Raw genomic sequence first — 19,603 nt, forward strand, 5'->3', positions numbered from 1 at the left:
AGTTGGGGGATCTGGGAGAGCATCTTGTAGAAGAAGATAATCTTGAGCTGTGGTCTGCCATGTTCTGAGTCTGCTGCACAAAGAGGGCCTCATTCAGGTTTGGCTTAGAGTAAATTATAAACGAGATTGCTTCCAGTGCTGAATTTCTGTGGTAGTTTTTCTTTTGAAGTTTTGTTTACTTGAAAGATTCAGGGGTAAAGATAAATACTAGCAGAATTAATTTTGTTTAGTAGACTAGTAGTAGACTAAATTTGTGTTTACATGAGAGAAGTGAAGAGGAATTATCCAAAGCATTTAATCCATGTAAATGTCAAGTTTGAATAAAAGTGGTTCTCTCTTAAGCCCAGTTTTGTCGTAGTTACTCTAGTGTCCATGCAGCCTTCCTTAGCACAGACTCGATGGGGGAGAAAAGTTAGGTTTTTAAAAAACAAAACTTTCCACTTCCTGACTGCCCCTCCCAGTTTTCTGAAGGAAAGGAAGCGTATCCAAGTCATGGAGAGAAACAGGAGCCGCAGAATAGAGACTCCCCATAGTGAAGTGGTGGGAGGTATTCTCTCATCGGGATGCCTCTCAACAGTGGAGCCATCCGTTGCGAATACCTATATTTTTGTACCATTCTTAAATCTCCACATTGTTTATGCCCCCAGCGTCTCGTAAAGCTGAAATTCATGGCTCTTAGGAGAATCAGCAATGTTAAAAAACAAAACAGAACAACATAAGAGCAGCCACAAAAGTCATGAATGTTGTTGAGCAGTGATCCCCCCTCTGGGACCCCCATGGGACTGATCAGTGTTGTCCAGACCTGGTTGTGAATGCCAAAAGTGAGTCCTCCCATCATGAGACGCTCTCTGGTTGACACTGGCGCAGTGCACTGGTTCTCCAGCTTTTCCTCTAAATTTGGTAAGTAGGACGTTAGATGTTTCAGCCCCTTAGCTTTAGAGAATCAACCACTGTTGGTGAAGAGCCTCCGGAGAAGGCCCTGAAGCAGATACAGGGCTAAGATAAGGGAAAGCTCACTTTGACAACACTCGGTGCCCTTACTGAGCTAACCAACGGTGACTTGGGCTCCAGCAGACCCTCCATCTCCCTGACCTCATGGCCTCAGCTTCTGCCCCCTGTGCCCTCCAGCCACACCTTCCCTCTCCATGTGATTCTTGTCCAGGGCCTTCTGTCAATCCTCTGGGGAAGAAGCAAGCATGGAAGCCTTTGCTCTGGGTTTTCCCATTTCTTGTGGGTCTGCCTGTATATTCCTGCTCTAGCTCCCTGCAGAAGTCTGGGCTCCTTCTTCCTAGAGGATGGATGCCTTATACAATACTTCATGTGGGTAATGTCTATCAACTCAGCCTATTTATACCTACTGGACCTCTTTCTCTCCATTGGGTCACCTGCAGCTTGAGTTCTGTGGCCATTGTGGGCTTCCATGATTCACAGCCATGAAACGTCACTGGGAGACTGTTCAACAGATAGTGTTTTATGTTGGGCTGCAGTTATGGAGAGCACTGTGACCTCTCTCAGTGTTCTCCTCCTGTCCAATTCTGGACCCAGGTCCACGTCTATCTGTGTGTAGTGTCTCTCCTCTGGAACTACCTAGACAGTTGCCCAGCATTGACTTGGTCATGGGTATTTTGCATCTATTGGTTTTGTTTTGTTTTACTGTGTGAATGCTCAGCCTTTGGTGCATCTGCTTCCTTTACTTGGCTGATAATGTCACACATGGTGACCCTTTTTCTCTTCCAGTAGGATACTTCTAGTCTTAGGAAGAAAGTTGATGGGCAAATAATGCAGGGCCTCAATATTTCCATTTCATTAAGGGAGAGATGCCTGTATCCAACATTCCTTGTTAAATTATGAGATTCTAATTGCCTTAGTCATAATAATAAAAGTTAACAAATCTGGTTTTAGATTTTGATTTTTCTTCCCCTGGACTTACCAAGTACATTCTGAGTGGTAAGCGATTCAATTCATCAGTTGCTAAACACTTGCTGCGGGCAGAACTTAGTGCTAACCCTGGGCGGGGGATGTATAGAGTTTGGGTAAAATCTGGTCATATTGAAAGGGCATCTCTCTTTCTTATTCCTTCTTTACTGTTTTCTGATCTTTAAATAGCCTGCTGACATGGGCAAATGGTTACTGTTATATTTTCTACATGTATTTTGTGATTATGCATTAAGATTAGAAACATTAGGAAAAGTGAATTAAATCATTTCCTTAAACAAATAGCACTGGTTAATAAGAAAGAAACGTATATAGAAGCTTACATGCATGGAAAAAAAGCTGCATGACAAAGTTTGCTACCATCAACACTCATTCAAATAAGAGTTACTGAGTCCTTTTTCCTTTGACATGTTGAATTTATTGTTAGCACCTACCACTGAGCCAAAAATACACTTCATCTCAAAGATCTGACGTTCCTGAATTTGTATTTACTCACTAACCTCAAGTATCTTCGAATACAAAATGGACAGAAACCCTGGGTGTCCTTTACTGTTAGAACTTTAAGTACCAGCGTGCTTAAGAATTATTCATCCTCCCGTAGTGGGTCGTTTTTATCTGTGTCCTGTGTCCTCTATATTTAGAATAAATATTTATGTTTTCTCATTTTTCTGAACTTGGAGATATAGGAGAATAGGTTTGAGGTGTCAACTGTAATTCATTGCTTAGGAAGAAAGACCTTACACTGTTATTGTGTGGGAGAAAAAACTACCTAAATCATTTCAGCAGTAAGCTTATAACCCAGATACCATCAGCATTTTACTTCTTGAAAATATATCTGTCATGAATTACAGGAGGGCATGAGTATTTTATTTAAATATTTGTGGCAAGTTTAACTCTCTCCTCACCAAAAACCTGGCAAGGCAAAGATCACATTTCAAAAGCCCCAGGTAAACTGCTGTGTTGAGCACCTGATTGCTCCATAAAGCCTGAATAGGACCAAGTGCACATCACCAAAGCTGTGCAGTCCATCTCCAGTTTCTGGTGGTGTCAATCAATTGTGATCTTAGACCAAGAAGAGGGAACCTACCTCCGAGTGCTTTTGGTCCGGACCGCCCATTTTACAAAAATGAGTGACCCAGGGAGTGAGATTTGAACTTGGCCCTCTGACCCCAGAGCCAGGGAGCTTTCCACTCCACAAACACTAGGAGCCAGGGGAGTACTTGCTCCAAGCGAATCTGTCAGAGATCACAAGTGAGGGCTCCTGCAATAGAGTGATGCTTTCAGCTGAATTTCTGGTCTAGAACCAAGCACCAACTCATAAGGAACAAATAAAATGAGACAAAATTGAACACACAATAAACTGCAAATAGGAGTGAATCGTGGGCACATGAATAGACCTGTGTGCCAGGTATTTCTCTTCTCCCATGTCCTGTGAATTGTGAGTGTGAATCATGGGGACTTTCCTGGGAGTCCTGGTGAAGTGGGCTCATGTTTGTAGGTGTCATCACCAAGATTAGAAGACTGTCCTGGCTTCCTTTTTAACTTTTACTTGAAAGCCCCTGTTGTCCAGGGACCAAACTGGGGCACTAACATCATCACAGCTAGAGGGCGCCACAGCGGGTGGAGCACACAGCCCGGAGTCAGGAAGACTCATCTGCTTGAGTTCCATTCTAACCTCAGACACTCACTAGCTGTATGGTCCTGGGCAAGTCACTTCGACCTGTTTGCCTCAGGTTCCTCATCTTTAAAATGAGCTGGAGAAGGAAATGGCAAACCGCTCTAGGATCTCTGGCAAGAAAACTCCAGATGGGTCAAGGAGAGTCAGACGTGGCTGAACAACAAAAAGATTGCCACCATGTTGGTGCCAAGCAGTGAGTCTGTTAGCCACAGCCCCTCTGAAAAGCTGCCAGGACATCTAGGAAGGCGCGTGATTAGTCTCTACCACTCCCATTATGGGTTCCTGAATGACTGAGGTTTGCCTCCTACTCAGTCTGCAGTAGGAAGACCTTCCATTCCATGTTATTTTAGCTGCCATTAAACTAGTGACTGCTGGCTCTTAGTCTTGGTGAAGCCCATAGATGGCCCTCTCTGCGTGGTCCTTGCAAGCGGCTACGTCTCACTAAATGCCTGTCAGCTTCCCGTAGCCACTCTTTGGGACATCGGAGCTCCTGCTGATGGTTGCCAGCCTGAAAGTCAAGATGCTCTCTTCATGGTATTGTGACCACAGAGACTTGCCCAGGGCACAACACTGCCTATGGTCCCCAGGTACTTGAATGAGATGGATGTTACATGGCAGCTGAGCTCTCTATCCAGAAACGTTCTGATACCCGGTCGGACCTTCACGATCATCTCACCCAGGCGCACTCTCGTGTTACAGCTGAAGAAACTGAGTCCCAGAGAGGTTAGCAATTTACTCCAGCTCATATCACTAGTTAGCAGCAGAACCAATCATAATAAAGTAATGAGCCTTTCTATAATTTTAGAGCATTTTTCTCCCAAAATGATATTCTGCATGGATATACATTTTGCCAAACTTCTTATTATAAGAACCACTTTTCTAATCAAATAAATATAGTTAAATGTACCATTTTAGGAAGTATTTGATAATGAAATATGCTAATGCAAAGGCAGTTACATTTACCAAAGATATTGCTAATGCTAAATGACTCTTATTGCATTTGCTGTCATCAGATTAATGACTTCATTAATAGAGCTATAATACATGCTTTAAAGATTTTTTCTAATAATTCTTTTTTCCTTGCATAATAAATAGTATCATTTTATTAGTATAGGAAAGCGAACTGAGATCTTTAGGATAGTTTTCATATTCAGATGACTATGATACAAATGACAACTGAATTCTTGTGCCTTTTGTTCCTCAGTCCCACTTAGGACTTCCTTTGAGGGAAGCTGGATATTCTTTTTGATAACCTACTTTATGACACAATGTGTAGGAACATTTTGTGGAGGAAAGTGGGACTGCCTAGTAGGGGGAAGGGAATGAACATTTGCTGAACAGGCACTGTGTTAAGTTCTTTACTAATATATCTCATTGGATCTCCACAACAACTTTGTGAGCTAGGCACCGTTTTCATCCCCATGTTACAGTCGAGGACACTGAGGCAAGGTAGCAGTTAAGTGATTTGCCCAGGGTCACATCCACTGCGTCAGAGAGACTATTGTCAGCATGTTTAATGATGACTTAGATGGCACCTTTCAAATTTGCTACAAAGAAAGCGAGGTACAGAAAGCAGCCAGGAAAATCTTTTCTTGTCCTAATGATGTATCTTAATTAGTTGGATTCATCTCTGAAAATTATAATCATAACAACCTGGGCATCAGCATTTAGTTCCTTTTAAGTTAACTCATGAATTATTCTTTTGTTGATAGTCTAAATAGGTGGAAAAGGGAAGAATGGTTATTTTTTTGTTTTTGCTTGTCAAAATACTTGTTTGCCCTGTGTTTTCATCTTTTACAAACCAATTTCAGACCATGTGGCAATTTTCTGAATCATCTGCTCACCCAGAATTTTCTCCGGTGCTTTGTCCTCCCTGACGTGCCCGTGGAGCTCATCCTCCACTGTGTTCCACCAAGCCAGAAGGCCTCAGGCATGAGCCAGTGTCTGACTGTGCCTCGTACCCAAGGGCAGCAGGTTCCTGACATGGCAGGGCAGTATATCCTCAAGCTGGTAAAGAATAGGTACTGACAGTTTCCCACTTCTGTGGAAAAACATTGTCATTTGAGTGCCTGGGGCCTCGCTCCGTCTCCTGGATTTAATCTTTCTCTTTTTCACACAATTTTTAAATCCATCTGCTCTGCAACCCTGTGAACCCTGGGTGTTCTGTGCCCATGGAAAGGAACCCCCACACAGAAGGTGCAAAATATCATGTCATCTCAAAGTCCACAGAATTAGTTGTCAAATGCATCTTCTTTTTATGTCAAGAATTTTGGTATTTGTGCGTTTGTTTACTTAGCCAGCTCTTGATGACTGTACCTTGCCCCGATGGTGAGACAGAGTAGTGTGCTGGGCAGTAGGTGAAGCTGACCCGGGATTTTTAACTTGTCGTGCGTGCCCTGTTGATAATTAAGGACTGCTTGATCACCTGGGTTTTTTCCCACGTGATTCATGGTCAAAAGAAATATTCCTCTTTCATCACTTCTAATTCAGTTCCTTAAAAATTAACCAAACAGCAGAATCTGTTTTCATGCAGATGATCATATATCAAAGGAAATCTTGCTTTCAAGCTAGCTCTAAAATCAATGCTGATTTCAGATTGAATCTAGCCAGGCATTCCATCACAGTTGGCTGTTCTGCAATGTCCCCTGTCCTCTGTCCCAGCCCCAGGAGTAGCCCGCTGCTCCTGGTGCGATGTCGATTGTCAATACTTTCTGTGGATGCTTGGTAGTCTTGGCTGTAGCCCGGAGGCTCCAGGATCATCAGCTCGGGCCTGGCCAGAGGCTCTGGTGAGCACAGAAGACCTAGCCTGTGTACGGGGAGACATAAGTATGCCGCGGGAGAGAAGCCTGCAAAGTTGGCACGAGCTATCGATTCACCCTTAGATTTGGGGCAAGGCTGTAAAAAGATACCTACCACGTGGGAAACGTGGGGATTGAGGTCTGGGAGACACCCCAGAGTTCATCTTGTCTGATCCCCAGAGCTGCCTTAAAAAGAAACATTCTGTAAGATTTCAAAAGTGGAACTGTTCTATTTCTGGAAGTAACTGATAGGTTACAAAATAATTGTGTGACACGCAGCCAATTTCCTGAGTGTCCCAAATCTTCTAATTGGTCACTTGGTGGTTTCAGCTTTCAAACTGCATTAGCGCATTACTGATGATAAGAATGCCATTAATGCGATAGAAGAAATTAATTATTCTGCGATAAGGCAGTGAAACTTATTTAATAAAGCGCGTTAGTTACTTCACACTGAATTCACAAGTTAGGACACAGTTAAAACTCATGATATTAAAGGACTTGGTTTTGCTTTGAATCCAAGGAGGGTCTAAGTGGCTCCTTCTCCTTGGTGAGCTTCCTCCTAAATGAATCTGGGAGCTTTGGGGGTTCTAGAGGAACATAGATGGAGATGACCTGGCTTCAGATCTGGCCTCTTCCTGCTCTGTATGTGCCACCCTGGACATGCCGGTTAGACGCTCCTTGCCTCGGGCAGTTCCCTGAGACATTGATGGCAGAGCAGTTTGCAGTGTTCCAGGGAGTGGAGTTCCAGAGGAATAATGGGGCTGGACTATAACCAAACATGATGGGATTTTTACCTCTCTGGTTTCAGACCCATTGTACTAGTCCTGCAATTCAGTGGCCTGGAGGGCTGGGTTCTAAAAGCCAGTATTCTTTTAAAAGTAGATTTTCATCGATACTTTCTGCTTTTACATCATCTGCATTTCTCCCTGTTTCCACCTCCCCGAGAGCCATGCCTAATGACAAAAAAAAAGAAAAAAAGTAAAAGGAGGAAAAAAGAAAAAAGTGTTCGTCACCATCAAGCACACATGGAAAGGGCTTCCCTCTCAAGGGAGGTATCCCTTCTCAGAGATGCTAAGATCCTGAAAAGAACTTTTTGCCAACTTCTCATCTTGCCAAGCCTCGCTCTCCAGAGCAATCAATGGCCTTGGCCAGTGGATTCCAAACTCTGATTGGGCACCCTAGTGTCCCCAATAGAAGTATAGCTGAGTTAGATTAAGACTGACATACATTGTTAAACTTAGCCCAAAAATCAATGGAGAAAGGGTGTGAGAGGTGATTTTAGGGTGGGGGGGGGTGTTGACAGACCTCTGTTGAATGAAAGTGGGATCAGATTGGGGGGTGGTACAAACTAGAGGCAGGCGGACCAGACAGGAGACCATTGCCAGAGTCTGGGCAGGAGGAGGTGACCTATGAGTGGAGAATACGGAAGGCTGGGAAGGTAGAAACAGGGCTTGCCACAGGACAGTAAGAAGGCACAGATGGCGCTTGAGTTGTGAACCTGGGAGATGAACCTTCACAGTAGTAGATTTTGGAAATGGAGAAGATGATGTAATGAGATCAGGGACATAGATGGCAGCCTTCCTGTTCTGTCCCACCCGTATCCTGGGTGATGCTTGTGCATGTCTTCCCATCCCCCCCAACAGGCATGCAGGAATCTTGTCTCACTTTCATGGAATCCCAGACTCCAAATCATACAGCTTAAGCTGGAAAGGTCTTTGATGGTCTTGTCACCCGGCCCATGCCCCAAAGGAATCCCTCCAGTAGCATTTCCCACAGGGGACGATCTAGCATCTGCTTAGAGGCTTCCAACGTACGGTCCGATTACCTCCCAAGGCCGCCCCTGCCGTTTAGAGACAGCTCTTGTGGTTAGGAAGTTTTGTCTGACATCAAGGCTTGATTTTTCTTGCTGCAGCTTCTCCCTGGTGCTCCTAATTGAGCCTTTTGGGGTCAGCCAAGACCCATCTCGTCCCTCTCCTGCAGGCCTTCACATGCCTAGTAACCTGCAGGTTCTTGGTCCCGACATCTGAGCATGCCGGCTGAGCTCTCACCATGTGGAGGACTCCTCCTCTTCCATTAGGATGACATCTTTTCCTCCTGTTCTTCTTCAGAGGACCTGCTCACATCCTCCCTGGGCCTTTCTCTTGCTCTCAAACATGTTCACATTCAGTGCTGTTAGTGTGTTGGTATTAAAAGGATCAGTCTTTATTTCCAGGGGGTGCTGGAGGCCATCGGAGGGAGTTCTTCATTTCCTGAAGGTAATCCAACACATTTTCCTTCACCTATTAAACTCTGGGTTCAACTATTGTTTTTGTTAAAAAACTAAAACAAGATGAAATGTAGGACACTCTCTGCCTGCTTAAGTGATATGTTGAAGGAATACTTACATATCATGCGTATGTGTGTTCTTTACATCAAAACCTGAAGCTTCTTAGCTATTTAAATTTAGAATACTCTCTGGTTTTATTAGGTTGGAAGCCAGCATACTGTGTGATTTGGGGTGTTTTCCTTTAAGACTGTTGGGTTTGAACTCTGGGAAAATCCTCAAGAGCTTCTCGAGTCATTCTCAACTTTGGCTCAGTCCTGCTTTTTATAGAGAGTGGGTTCTCTTGCTTCCCTTGGAATGGAAGGTTTTGCATTTGGAGCTGTCAAAGAAATGAAAAAGCTGTGGACTTTAATCATAAATCCTCTTTACACAAGCATTTTGGGGAATAAAAGAACATCCCAGAGTCACATCAGAATTTTATTTCTAAAGAGCCATCAACATCTGATCCATTGCAGATTTACAGATCCTGGGAGGCGGCCAGGGTGGGGATCTTCAGGGCATAGGTTTGTTTTAGATATTCCTAGAAGTATACACCCATCAACTTCCCCAACAATTGCATTGAAATCCTTTATCTCCAATAAGAATGCCACATAGCTATTTCACGTGAATGGGCTCAGTTATATAACAATATTTCAGAAATAATTTTGTGTTTTCCCATGATGATACTCCCAACATAACCAAAGTGCAGTGGGATATATTCCATTCTCACAAGCTAAATTTTTCTTTTTGCCACTAAGTTCTAGATCAAACTCCTCTTTCAATGGTGAATGAATGATTTTGTGATTCTTAATATTGTTTCATCGCTTTTCTTCTCTTCAGTTCTTTCAGTTATGTAGTAATACGGGATTGTAATTAAGTGGTGTTTGTTCTAGGCAGCTAGCTGTCATTGAGAGCCTTGGCAGGGTCGTGGATGGCCTCACCTCTCTGCCAGTCAGCCCTTCCCTCCCTACTGATCTCTGACTCTGTGTTTAAGCCTTCCCCTTTCTCCATGCCCAGCCTCAAAGCGGGCGATCTGCTGGAGAAGTTGTTAGAGCCTTTCTTGGAGATTCTGTCTCTGGGAGCTCATTTAGGCCAGTTTGCTCAGGGCATGTGGGGGAAAAGGTACTGAGGGCAGTTTCTAGTTCCAAGGGGAGTGTATGGGGCTGTACAGGCTTGGTTTCCCTTGTGTCCCTGGTGTCCTCTTGGCATTGTTCTGGCTCACCTCTCCCTACCAAGAAAAGGAAGGCTGAGGGTTCTTCAGGGCCCTGCTCCAATGCTGCCTCCTCTGGGAAGCCTTCCCTTATGTCCCCAGCTTTTTGAGCTCCCTTTACCTTGTTTGCTCACCTGTGTTACAGGTCGTTCTTACCATTGTAATATAAGGAAACTACTTGGGGCTGAGGGCTGTCTCATTTTTGCCCTTTTTATGCCAAGGCACAAAAATGTCAGGCAATTAAAAAAGACCTTCACCCCCAGCGCAGTGCATTACACAGAATGTTTTCTGGATTGAATTTAATGAACTCCTGTTAGGGTGGGGAGAGAAGCCTATGCAATTGTCTGAATACCCCATGTCACCTTCTACCCCCACCCCACCTTGGACTGCTTTCAGAGATTTCTCAAAATTCCAGACTGGTCTTAGAAATCTTTCTGCAAGATTTAGAGACTGATGTATACTCCGACATGTACTAACTGTGGGGTTGTCCTAAATGACAGGATTGATTGCTTTGACCCCAGGTGGAGGCCACACGGCGGGGAGCAGACTCAGGAGACCTGAGTTCAGATCTCAGTTCTGACCCTCACTTGTGTGACCATCACCAGCAAGCCATTAGTAAAATGGGGTTGTTCCCGTTGAGTGCTTGGCTGGTTGGTCTCATTGATTAGTTCTGTTCTGTCCCTCTTAGGCAGAGGCTGGGTGTTTGGCATGGCACCATCTTGTTGCCATCAGGTTGCTTGTTCACAAGGGTTAGGACATGGGGATAAGGCTGAGTTTGCCATATTTGTGGAGTTTTGTTGAGGTTGCAGGTTCAATACTCCTATTTATCTTATGAAATTTCCTAAAATTTTTAATGGCTTAAATTTTCTTAAAGCAGAATGAACTTTCTTGGTTCTAACCGTGAAAAACTAATGTGCTGTAGGAGTGGCGTCACTTGAGTATCTAATGAGCTATTAATTTCCAGAGGAAGTATGAAGATTAATGGCTCACTCTAGGGAAAAGAGCATCTAGCTTGAAATGGAGACATTTGCAGATTCTGGTTCTCTGAGGATACACTAAAAAGATTGGCTTTTGAAAGTTTTAGCCCTTTAAAGTATGTTTCTTATTAGTAAGTACAAATAATTACAAAGCATATTTTGGTATAACATCTTCACCTGTTGAATTCCTTCTCTTCCTTCAGGGTCAGGTCAGGTGCTGCTTCTTCCTGGAAGCCTTCTATCATCCTTCCAGATGAGAGGGTGGGTATTCCCTCCAGTGGTGCAGATCATCAACCACCCTATGCAATCCTTGACCTCCCATAAGTTCTCTACAAGGGATCCCTCCAAAATGCCGGAGGCCTTTCCCAATCCATGTTTCATGCTCACTGGCTCTTCCTGAGGCCCTCGTGCCAGTAAGCCAGCCATGGGTACACAATGAGCCAGCACCTCTGCTGGCCAACGGGCAGCCCTTTCTGCCAAGTACAGGACAACAGCACGGACTTCCCTAATGGAGTAGAATGAGCCCCCGTGCAGCCTCATTGGCCACATGGGTATCGTGGTGAGAGTGGGAAGTGGTGCTCACTCCATGGTCCTCCTGATGACTGGAGCCTAGCCTTCAGAACCCTGCCTCTGGGCAGGTGGCTTCACTGTCTGGTGAGGAACATTCCTGAGTCCTTCGGGCTTCTGGCACCATTTTTGTATTTCCTTGGTGGATTATTTTGGTCCTTTTTCTCTTTAGAACATTGGACACTTTGAATCTAAGGATCTTGGGAATTAGTTGAATCAAGAGTAAAGAAGTCTGATTTAGCTTTTGTGAGAAACAACTTGATATCTCCTGATGAACTAGAATAAAATACCCAAACAATGTGAAAAAAATAACCACTTGTTATACATAAGCAATCACATTGGAAAATTGAGTCATAATTGTCCATTTGAAAATTATTGGTCTGTTTTTATATTAAACATTGCTTATCAGATATATAGCAATCATTTTTTGCTATTTGGAAGGAATCTTAGATGCTGTCTGGTCCAACCAATACTTACCAAATATAAAAGGTCAGATTTAAATATGATTTACACCTGAGTTTAAAAAAAAAATCAGCTTCACAAGTAAAGATGGCACTGTTATGATGAGCACTTTTTATAGAGAGCTGAGAGAATCTAATATTATTTAATTATAATGACCAAACTTGACCCCAGCGAAAGATGAAGAAAAGCATCTTCAGCCTTCTGTTGGAAAAATGGGGAGCCCTGGGTGTGGCATGCGTACACTGCCAAAGGGAGCAGACGTGTCACTTGGCTTTACTTAAGGTTTGGTTTGGTTTTTTTCGTTGTTACAAAAAGAGACTTGATGGGGTTGGAAATGGAGAAGGGGCTACATTTGAAAGTGAATGGTGTTAAAAGAGCTTCCATAAAATTTTAAACCATTTTTTAAAATAATTGTTTTCAAAGATTGTAGTTGTAATAAATTTCAAGCTCAGTACATTAACTGTGAGATACGGCAGCCAGAAAGAGCAGTGCCCTCTTGGGCAGCATGATGTGAGGTGTGGCATCCAGCCCACCTTGGTCACCCAGCACTTGGGGTCTGGTGCTCCCTCCTGTGCACCACATCTTCAGGACACTCATGAGCTCAGGGTCCCAGAGGTGTCTGTGCCATTTGAGGATTCTTTGGAGGACAATGAGACTCTCCAGGCAAGAGAGGGGAAGATTGGGGTGGAATATCCTAGGTGCCATCTGGTGTTGAGCTGTCCAGTGGTCTGGGGAGTGGACTTGTTTTGTTTGGCTACCTGGGCAGGCTCCTCCTTCCTCCCAGGTGTTCCAGGAGGGGCTAGATGTTGACAAGGGGATTAGAGCTCTTGAGTTTGGACTAGGTGGCCCCTTCCAACTCCGAAGTCCAGAGAGTCCATCATCATCAATAGTAAGGCTAAGAGCTAGCATTTATGTAGCACTTCAAAGTTTGCAACCCCCTTCACTAGCATCTCATTTGATCCCCACAATAGCCCCGGGAGGGAGATCCTGTTAGTACCCCATATACAGTTGAGGAAACTGAGTCAGGCAGAGGTTAGGTAACCTAACCTAGGTTACAAGGCTAGTGTTTGTCTGAGGCTAGATTTGAACTTGGGTCTTCCTGACTCTAGACCCAGCACTCTGTGCCCAGTGACTCCCCCAGGGGCATCCCCAGTAACAAAAAGCAGCTTCTGACACTCTCCGCTGCTGAGCCAAAAATGGAATGCAGCCCTGCAACCTGACCGGATAGTTGGTGGATCTTGGACCTCATCGATTTGGGCGTACCCTCTGGTCAAGCAGTCCCCTGCCTGTCTCTGAATCTCTTGTCTGTCTCCTATAAATTCATTCCATGTAGCATGCCAAAGGCCATCCCAAATAAGCCGGTGGAACCCTCAGCAGCCCCCATTACCTCTCACCTTGCTTGGCAAGGGAAGCCCTTGCCTACATTCCCTGGGTAATGTCCTTAGAGGCCTTCCTCGAGTGTATGTTGTCACTGGCCTGTGCTCCCCAGTACCATTTTTTATTGGTCAGAAGCCGCTTTCTTCCGGTCTTGGCATACAGCAACATCAGTGACACATTGGCATTAAAAAGGCAGGCCCTCATTTCCAGAGGAGGCTTGAGGTCATTAAAGGAACCCTGCAGTTTCCCCAAAGCAAACCAGCCCAGTCTCCTGTTCATGGTCAGCTCTGGGTTCAACTCACTGCACATCCATATGACCTGTTCCAGATGTACATGCGAGTGGTCACATCCTGGATACATCGTAATCAATGCACTAGGCTCCTTGGAGTGGCACAGATCCCAAACAAGAGGCCCCTTGGTGTCTTAGGCCCACCTTCTTTCTCAACAAGGCCAGTGTCCTCTGTGAAGAGGAGTGTCTTGAGGGCCTCCTCATCCACCTGGGCGCCTCATTGGATCTTCTCCTGCCCACTGGTCAGCAGAATTATTAGCAGACATATGTCTGTCCCAATGTCAGTGATCAGAGGGTCATTTCTGGGTTTTATCTTTCGAGGAATCTGGAATGATCTTTACTGTATGGATGAGGGCACCTTGGTGAGGAAGTGCCCTTAAGGCAGCAGTTTGCTCTCTATTAAATTTTTTTTTCAAAATAAAAGAAGAATTAATCACCATGGTGTCTTGTCTTCTCTGTATCCTTCAGTTAGTTGGAGAATAATAAAGACATGGTCCATGGCTCAATATTGCTTGCAGGAGCTACTGGTTCACTAACGTCCTCCTCAAGGATGCCCTTGGTGTGGAAATAGATGATTCTCTGTAAGTGGGGAATTTACCATTTAAATTGGTGTTTGTTGCTCTGGTCACAGTAGCCTTATTTAGATAGCAATACGGTCTGAAATTCTTTTCTGTGACCTCTATAAATCTTCAGATACCTTGGCAATTCATTCATCAGTCTCCTCCCAACTGTGTCTCCTCTAGCATATATTTCCTTTATGTACATGTCCACTGGGGCTGCTTTTTCAGTCTTTACGACATTTAGTGCCATTTCTTTGGGAGTTGGGGGGTAGGTGGATGAAATAGAAATTTTGTTTTTATTTCAGTTACAAATCCTCTCCCTCCTTCCCCTTCCCCCAATATTGAGATGATGAGAAATATGATATCCATCATACATAAAGCTGTGTAAAACATATTCTACACACAACCCTTACCAAAAAAAAATACTAGAAAGGAAAAAAATATGCTTCAGCCTACATTAAGAGTCTACTGGTTTTCTATCTGGAGGTTAAGAGCATTTTTTTAAATCATAACTCCTTTGGAATTCTGGTGGCTCATTGTGTTGAACAGTTAGCAAATCGGTCACAGTTGATCATTGCACAATGTTGCTGTTACTGTGTATAGTGTTCCCCTGGTTCTACTCACTTCACTCTGTATCGGGTTATCTAAGTCTTTCCAAATTTTTCTGAAATCATCCTGCTTGTCATTTCTTATGGCACAATAATATTACAGTCATATGCCACAACTTGTTCAGCCATTCCCCAGCTGATGGGCACCCCCTCAATTTCCAATTCTTTGCCACCACAAAAAGAGTTGCTAAAATGTTTTTGTACATGTGGGTCCTTTTCCCTTTTCTTTGATTTCTTTTGGTATAGGCCTAGTAGTGATGTTCCTGGGTCAAAGGGTATGCATAGTTGTATAGTCCTTCGGGTGGAGTTCTGATTTTTTCTTCAGAAGGGCCAGTTCACAGCTTCACCATCAATGTAATACCATCTCTGTATATGTATAAGTACATATGGTGTTTAGAACACGACTAAGAAAGTTCTGCTGTCCATCCTGGGGAAGGTGGTTTAGGAAAGCAATCTGCAGAGCTTTTCTGTTTTTCTTCTTGCCTTCTCATTTTCATCCATAAATGAAATGAGATCCTTGAGATGTCTTTGGATCTCTTGCCAAGCTTTCTTTAAATTCATTAAACTGCTTCTTTTGCCTGTTCACAGTTATCCATCCTTCTTCATGAAGCTTTACAGATGAGTCTATAGTCTCACCTGGTGTAGCGTTTGGCTGCTGTCTCTTTCTGTGTCAAATGTGGGCTAAGTCAGGTATTTTCTGTGCTTGATCCCCTTGTTGTGACCATTAATTTGCATCCCTCAGATTTCTGTATAGTGAGTTTATAATCAGTGGCAGGGTCATTGCCATGGCCAAAGAGTCACACCTTCATCAAAAGGTTCCTGGTGACCGGCAAGTCAGCGTTCTGTGTGGATTTCTTGTGGATGGAGCTGTGGCAGCCTTGTTGCTAAGCTGAGTGTTCAGGGCTCTCCCAGTTAGCATGTCAGATAAAAGGTGTTCGGGGGCCTGTGGTTGAAAATGCTCCCCAAGGGATTCTAGACTTTTGAGACATCTTTTGGCAGATGAGCGGCAAAGTATAGACATATGTATGTACTGAATTGCTTCTTGATCATGGAATCATGGATTCTGAGTTGTCAAGGACCCCAGAGTGGTCATTAGTCCAACTGTAGCTAAGTCATTAGTCTCATCTGCAACAGCCCCAGCAGTGACTGGGACCTCACTAGCCCTTAGGTGTGACCTGTGACATTTCCAGGCAGTTTCTGGGTGACCAAGACCAAAGGCAGGTCCTATACACCAAGTATCTCAGAAATGGACCTTCTGGAATTGGAATCTAGCCTCAGCCACTTACTGTGTCACAACCCTCTCTCAACTAGTTTCCTCATTTGTAAAATTTTGAAATGTTAACTTACAATGATGATATTGATGATGGGAGTTGGGTTTAGCTAGTTGCCTTTGATGGCTATGATCACACTGGAAGAAACGGCTTTTTTATTTTTCCTTTTAAACTTCCCATTGCTCCTGAGGGTGTGCTGAGTCCCACAAGGGGCCAGTTTCAGCAGGCTCAAGGAAGCCCATCATTCCCTCTTCCCTACTCCCCAAGAATAGAGATGTTCCCTGAGCACATGGACTAGAAAGTACCAGTACTGGTACCACTGAGGACCAAAAAGTGGAAAGGGGAAGGGGCAAACAGAGAATGTGGGCTTGACCACATGCATAAATGGCCAGTAAAACTCAAAAGACATCCATAAAACTGACTTTAAAAAATCAGAATTGTCAACCCCAAAATAAGAATTGGAAGTTGATTACATCTGTGAATAAAATGCTAATTTCTTCATTGTCTTCCCACCAGTTATATTTGCAGCCTGCCAAAGGGACTTGGGCAATTAACACCAACACTAAATAAAAACTAGCCTTTTTAATGAACTCTCTTTTAAGTCACCAGGAAGAGGAAAAATAAGTTTGAAAATTATTTCAAATGCTTATTATATTTAAAAGCACACATATTTTAGCTGAGGTTATTAAGAATTTCCAAGTCTGATTTCATATTGTAGCTTTATATTTTCTAGTTAAATGTGCAACTTCTTCTGTCATAAGAAAAGACTTCACTGGAGCTTTTTACAGTAAATTTAATTAAGCGTTTCCTGTAAGTTCATTTCAGTATCTCTCACGGCCCACTAGAGTTGGAATCCAGTTATAAAATAGTAGATTAATTGCTCTTTGTATTAAATGAAATAAGAATGCTACATCTGCGAACTCAGCAAATTTAACTGTGGTCTTCAATTGCTCATTCAGGGCCTTGCAGAACTGTCCCAGAGAACAGAACAATGGCTGGCAGCCTCTGTGTAGCATGTCACACACGTGCACTTGACTTAATGAACCAAGTGTTTATTACTATGAAATAAATGCTCCGTTTAAAGAATTATGGTGAACTTGTAGAACATTACAAACTCTAATTAATTTTGGTCAGAAGCGTGCAGTGGGCTTATTTGGCCTAAAACATGTTCATTAGGGTCAATATTTTTTTCATGTATTGAGATAAATTTTCTCCCATTGGGCAGCGCCAGCAGATTCCTATAGGTGCTGGAAGGGAGGGAGGCTCTTTCTCCCTGGGTCTTGTCTCTTCGAACTGGCTGAAAGGGCCGAGGCTTCCGCAGCCCGGTGAGCTGTCTCTTTATTGCTTTTCCACATGTGCCTTTCAGTTAAGAGACATTAAATACCCCAAGCTGTGTAGCATTAGCAAGATCTCATGCATCTCACTGAAAGGCCTCACATCTGCTGAGTTTGGTGGTGGTTTTTGGCTTGTTTTGTGTTTAACATTCTTAAAGTGGGAGCCCCTCTTTGGCTATCCATCTGGACTGTTGCAGGGTTTGTCTGCCTTCCATTCCTCAGAGGAGACTTTAAAGCACAAACAGTATTTACACTTGGAGATTGAGCTTCCACAGCCTTTGATCACCAGGCATTTGTGCTGGGGAGTGGGGGAGGGGGAGGGAGATAGGCTGGCCGTCAGACAGGTGCTGTTCTCCCTTCTTGCTGAGTTAGAACAGCATAAACGAACAGGACGGATGTTTTAATTTTATAGTAGATGAACACTGGCCAACTTGCTTGAGAGGTATGCCTGAGAGAGAGTAGAGGCCTCACCTATGCACCCAGGTAAATTTTCCTAGGGCTTCCTGTGTCCACCACCTGGGTTGTTTGCAAATAGGAAGCTGCCCCATGCACTGCCCCTCTAGTGTTGGTCAATGGAAACGTTAGAAAAAGGTTTCACTGTCACTTTGTTCCTAAAGAAATGAAGGACGTGGCGTCCAGTTGCCGGTGAGCTCGACGGCCAGGTGTGCCTCTGCCTGCACGCTGGGAGCCTCCAGGTGAAGGGAATTGTTATCTCCGAGAGAAGTTAGAAGCCGACAGGCTCCAGCATGTCACGGTGGAGCTTGGCTTCGCCTCCTGGGGCTGTGATGAGTACTGGGGGAATTCTGACAGTTTGGAAGCAGCTAACTTTGTCTTCAGCCCACTGAGATAAGGGGAGAAGGCTGAACAAGGGTGAAGAATAGCCCTGTAAGCTCTGGTCCCCAGTTGAAGGCAATTCCAAGCAGATTAATACCGTCTTTGTCCAAAGGGCTGTTTTTTTCTGGTTGCCGCATAGAGCAAGACCCCGTGACTGTGCTTCTTTGGGTCCTCCCTCCAGAGTTTCTGTGGCTCAGACGTGGAGAGAGGTGCAGAAACCACTGGACTAATTGGGAATGTGCCACCGTGAGCATGTTCAGCCTTTTTGGACCACAAAAACGGAGCTCTGCGAATATAAGGAGTGAAAGTATTTCCACAGCATAAATTAATGAGATCCGCCATTCAGGGGGAAAACTCGGCTCCATCTCTGGTCGTCCCTGTGGCTTCCTGCTTTTGATGCCACTTACAAGCATCCACAAAGCAAATGTCCCACTTGTCAGGGCAGTCACTGGGAAGATGATCCTTGGAACCAAGCCCTGCCCTCTAAAGAATAGACATCTGGCACTTCCTGGTCAGAGGAGCAACTTCCAGCAGTCTAATGCAGGAAGTTTGTGACCCTCTCAAATGCCCAGCAATAAGTGGCAGTTGGGCTCCTTGGATCACTGGCCTTTCATTGTCCAGGGGTCTTATTTCATAGGACCCCAGGTCCAGAGCTAGGAAGCACCCAAGTGATAATCTAAGCCAATCTCTGTCGTACACCTGAGGAGGAAAAGGTCACAGAGGACTGAGATCCAGAGCCTTGGTGTGTTTGTAAAAGATGATGGGGCTTGGGGAGCCTCAGAGTCTGGGGTAGATAGACCATGTCCTTTGTGTTGTGACCCTCCTGATGCCATCATCAGTATTTCTGCTTGTTTCCTCCCAGGCTTCACATAAGCTGACCATTTGTTGTTTTGGGGGGGGTTATCTGGGTCTGTGCCCATCACCCTACCAGCCAGGAAACTCCATGAGGGCAGACACAATGTTTTATCTGAACATTAGACTTCCCTCAGCACAGTGCACTGCTCAAAGTAGGTGTTTAAAATAAACGGCCATCTACTTTAATTAAATCGCTGAAACCAGATGTGTCCATCTATGGGCACAGTGGAAGGAGCCATGGACCCAGAGTCAGGAAGACCTCTGAGCAGCTGACGGGACCTCACTCAAGTCCTTACCTGTAAAGTGGGAGCACTACTGGTACCTTCCTCCCCGCTAGGCCTGCAGTAGGCCAGAGAGCCAGGCTTGCAGTCACGAAGCCCTGAGATCAAGCCCTGCCTCAGACACCCACCAGCTGGGCGACCCTGGGCAAGTCACTTAGCCTCTCCTGGCCTCAAAGTCCTTATCTGTGAAATAGCAATAATAAAAGTACTGAGGGGCAGCTGGGTGGTGCAGTGAGTGGAGCACCGGGCCTGGAGTCAAGACGAC

At 44.5% G+C, this 19,603-nt stretch overlaps 1 protein-coding gene across 3 annotated transcripts in view; it reads left to right on the forward strand.

The window, feature by feature from the left end:
• Nucleotides 1–19,603, forward strand: part of PHF14 (PHD finger protein 14) — a 174,348-nt gene that overhangs the window by 152,362 nt on the left and 2,383 nt on the right. The window contains exon 18 of one of the 3 annotated variants that reach the window (XM_036759515.1): nt 11,104–11,169. The exons of the other annotated variants lie outside the window; for them this stretch is intronic. Coding sequence (XP_036615410.1) covers nt 11,104–11,157 — 54 coding nt within the window. The 3' untranslated portion in view covers nt 11,158–11,169. Of the gene's footprint in view, nt 1–11,103; nt 11,170–19,603 lie in introns of those variants that run through there. 3 annotated transcript variants of the gene reach the window in all.

This window comes from Trichosurus vulpecula, chromosome 5, assembly GCF_011100635.1.
Source record: "Trichosurus vulpecula isolate mTriVul1 chromosome 5, mTriVul1.pri, whole genome shotgun sequence".
Classification (NCBI taxonomy): domain Eukaryota; kingdom Metazoa; phylum Chordata; class Mammalia; order Diprotodontia; family Phalangeridae; genus Trichosurus; species Trichosurus vulpecula.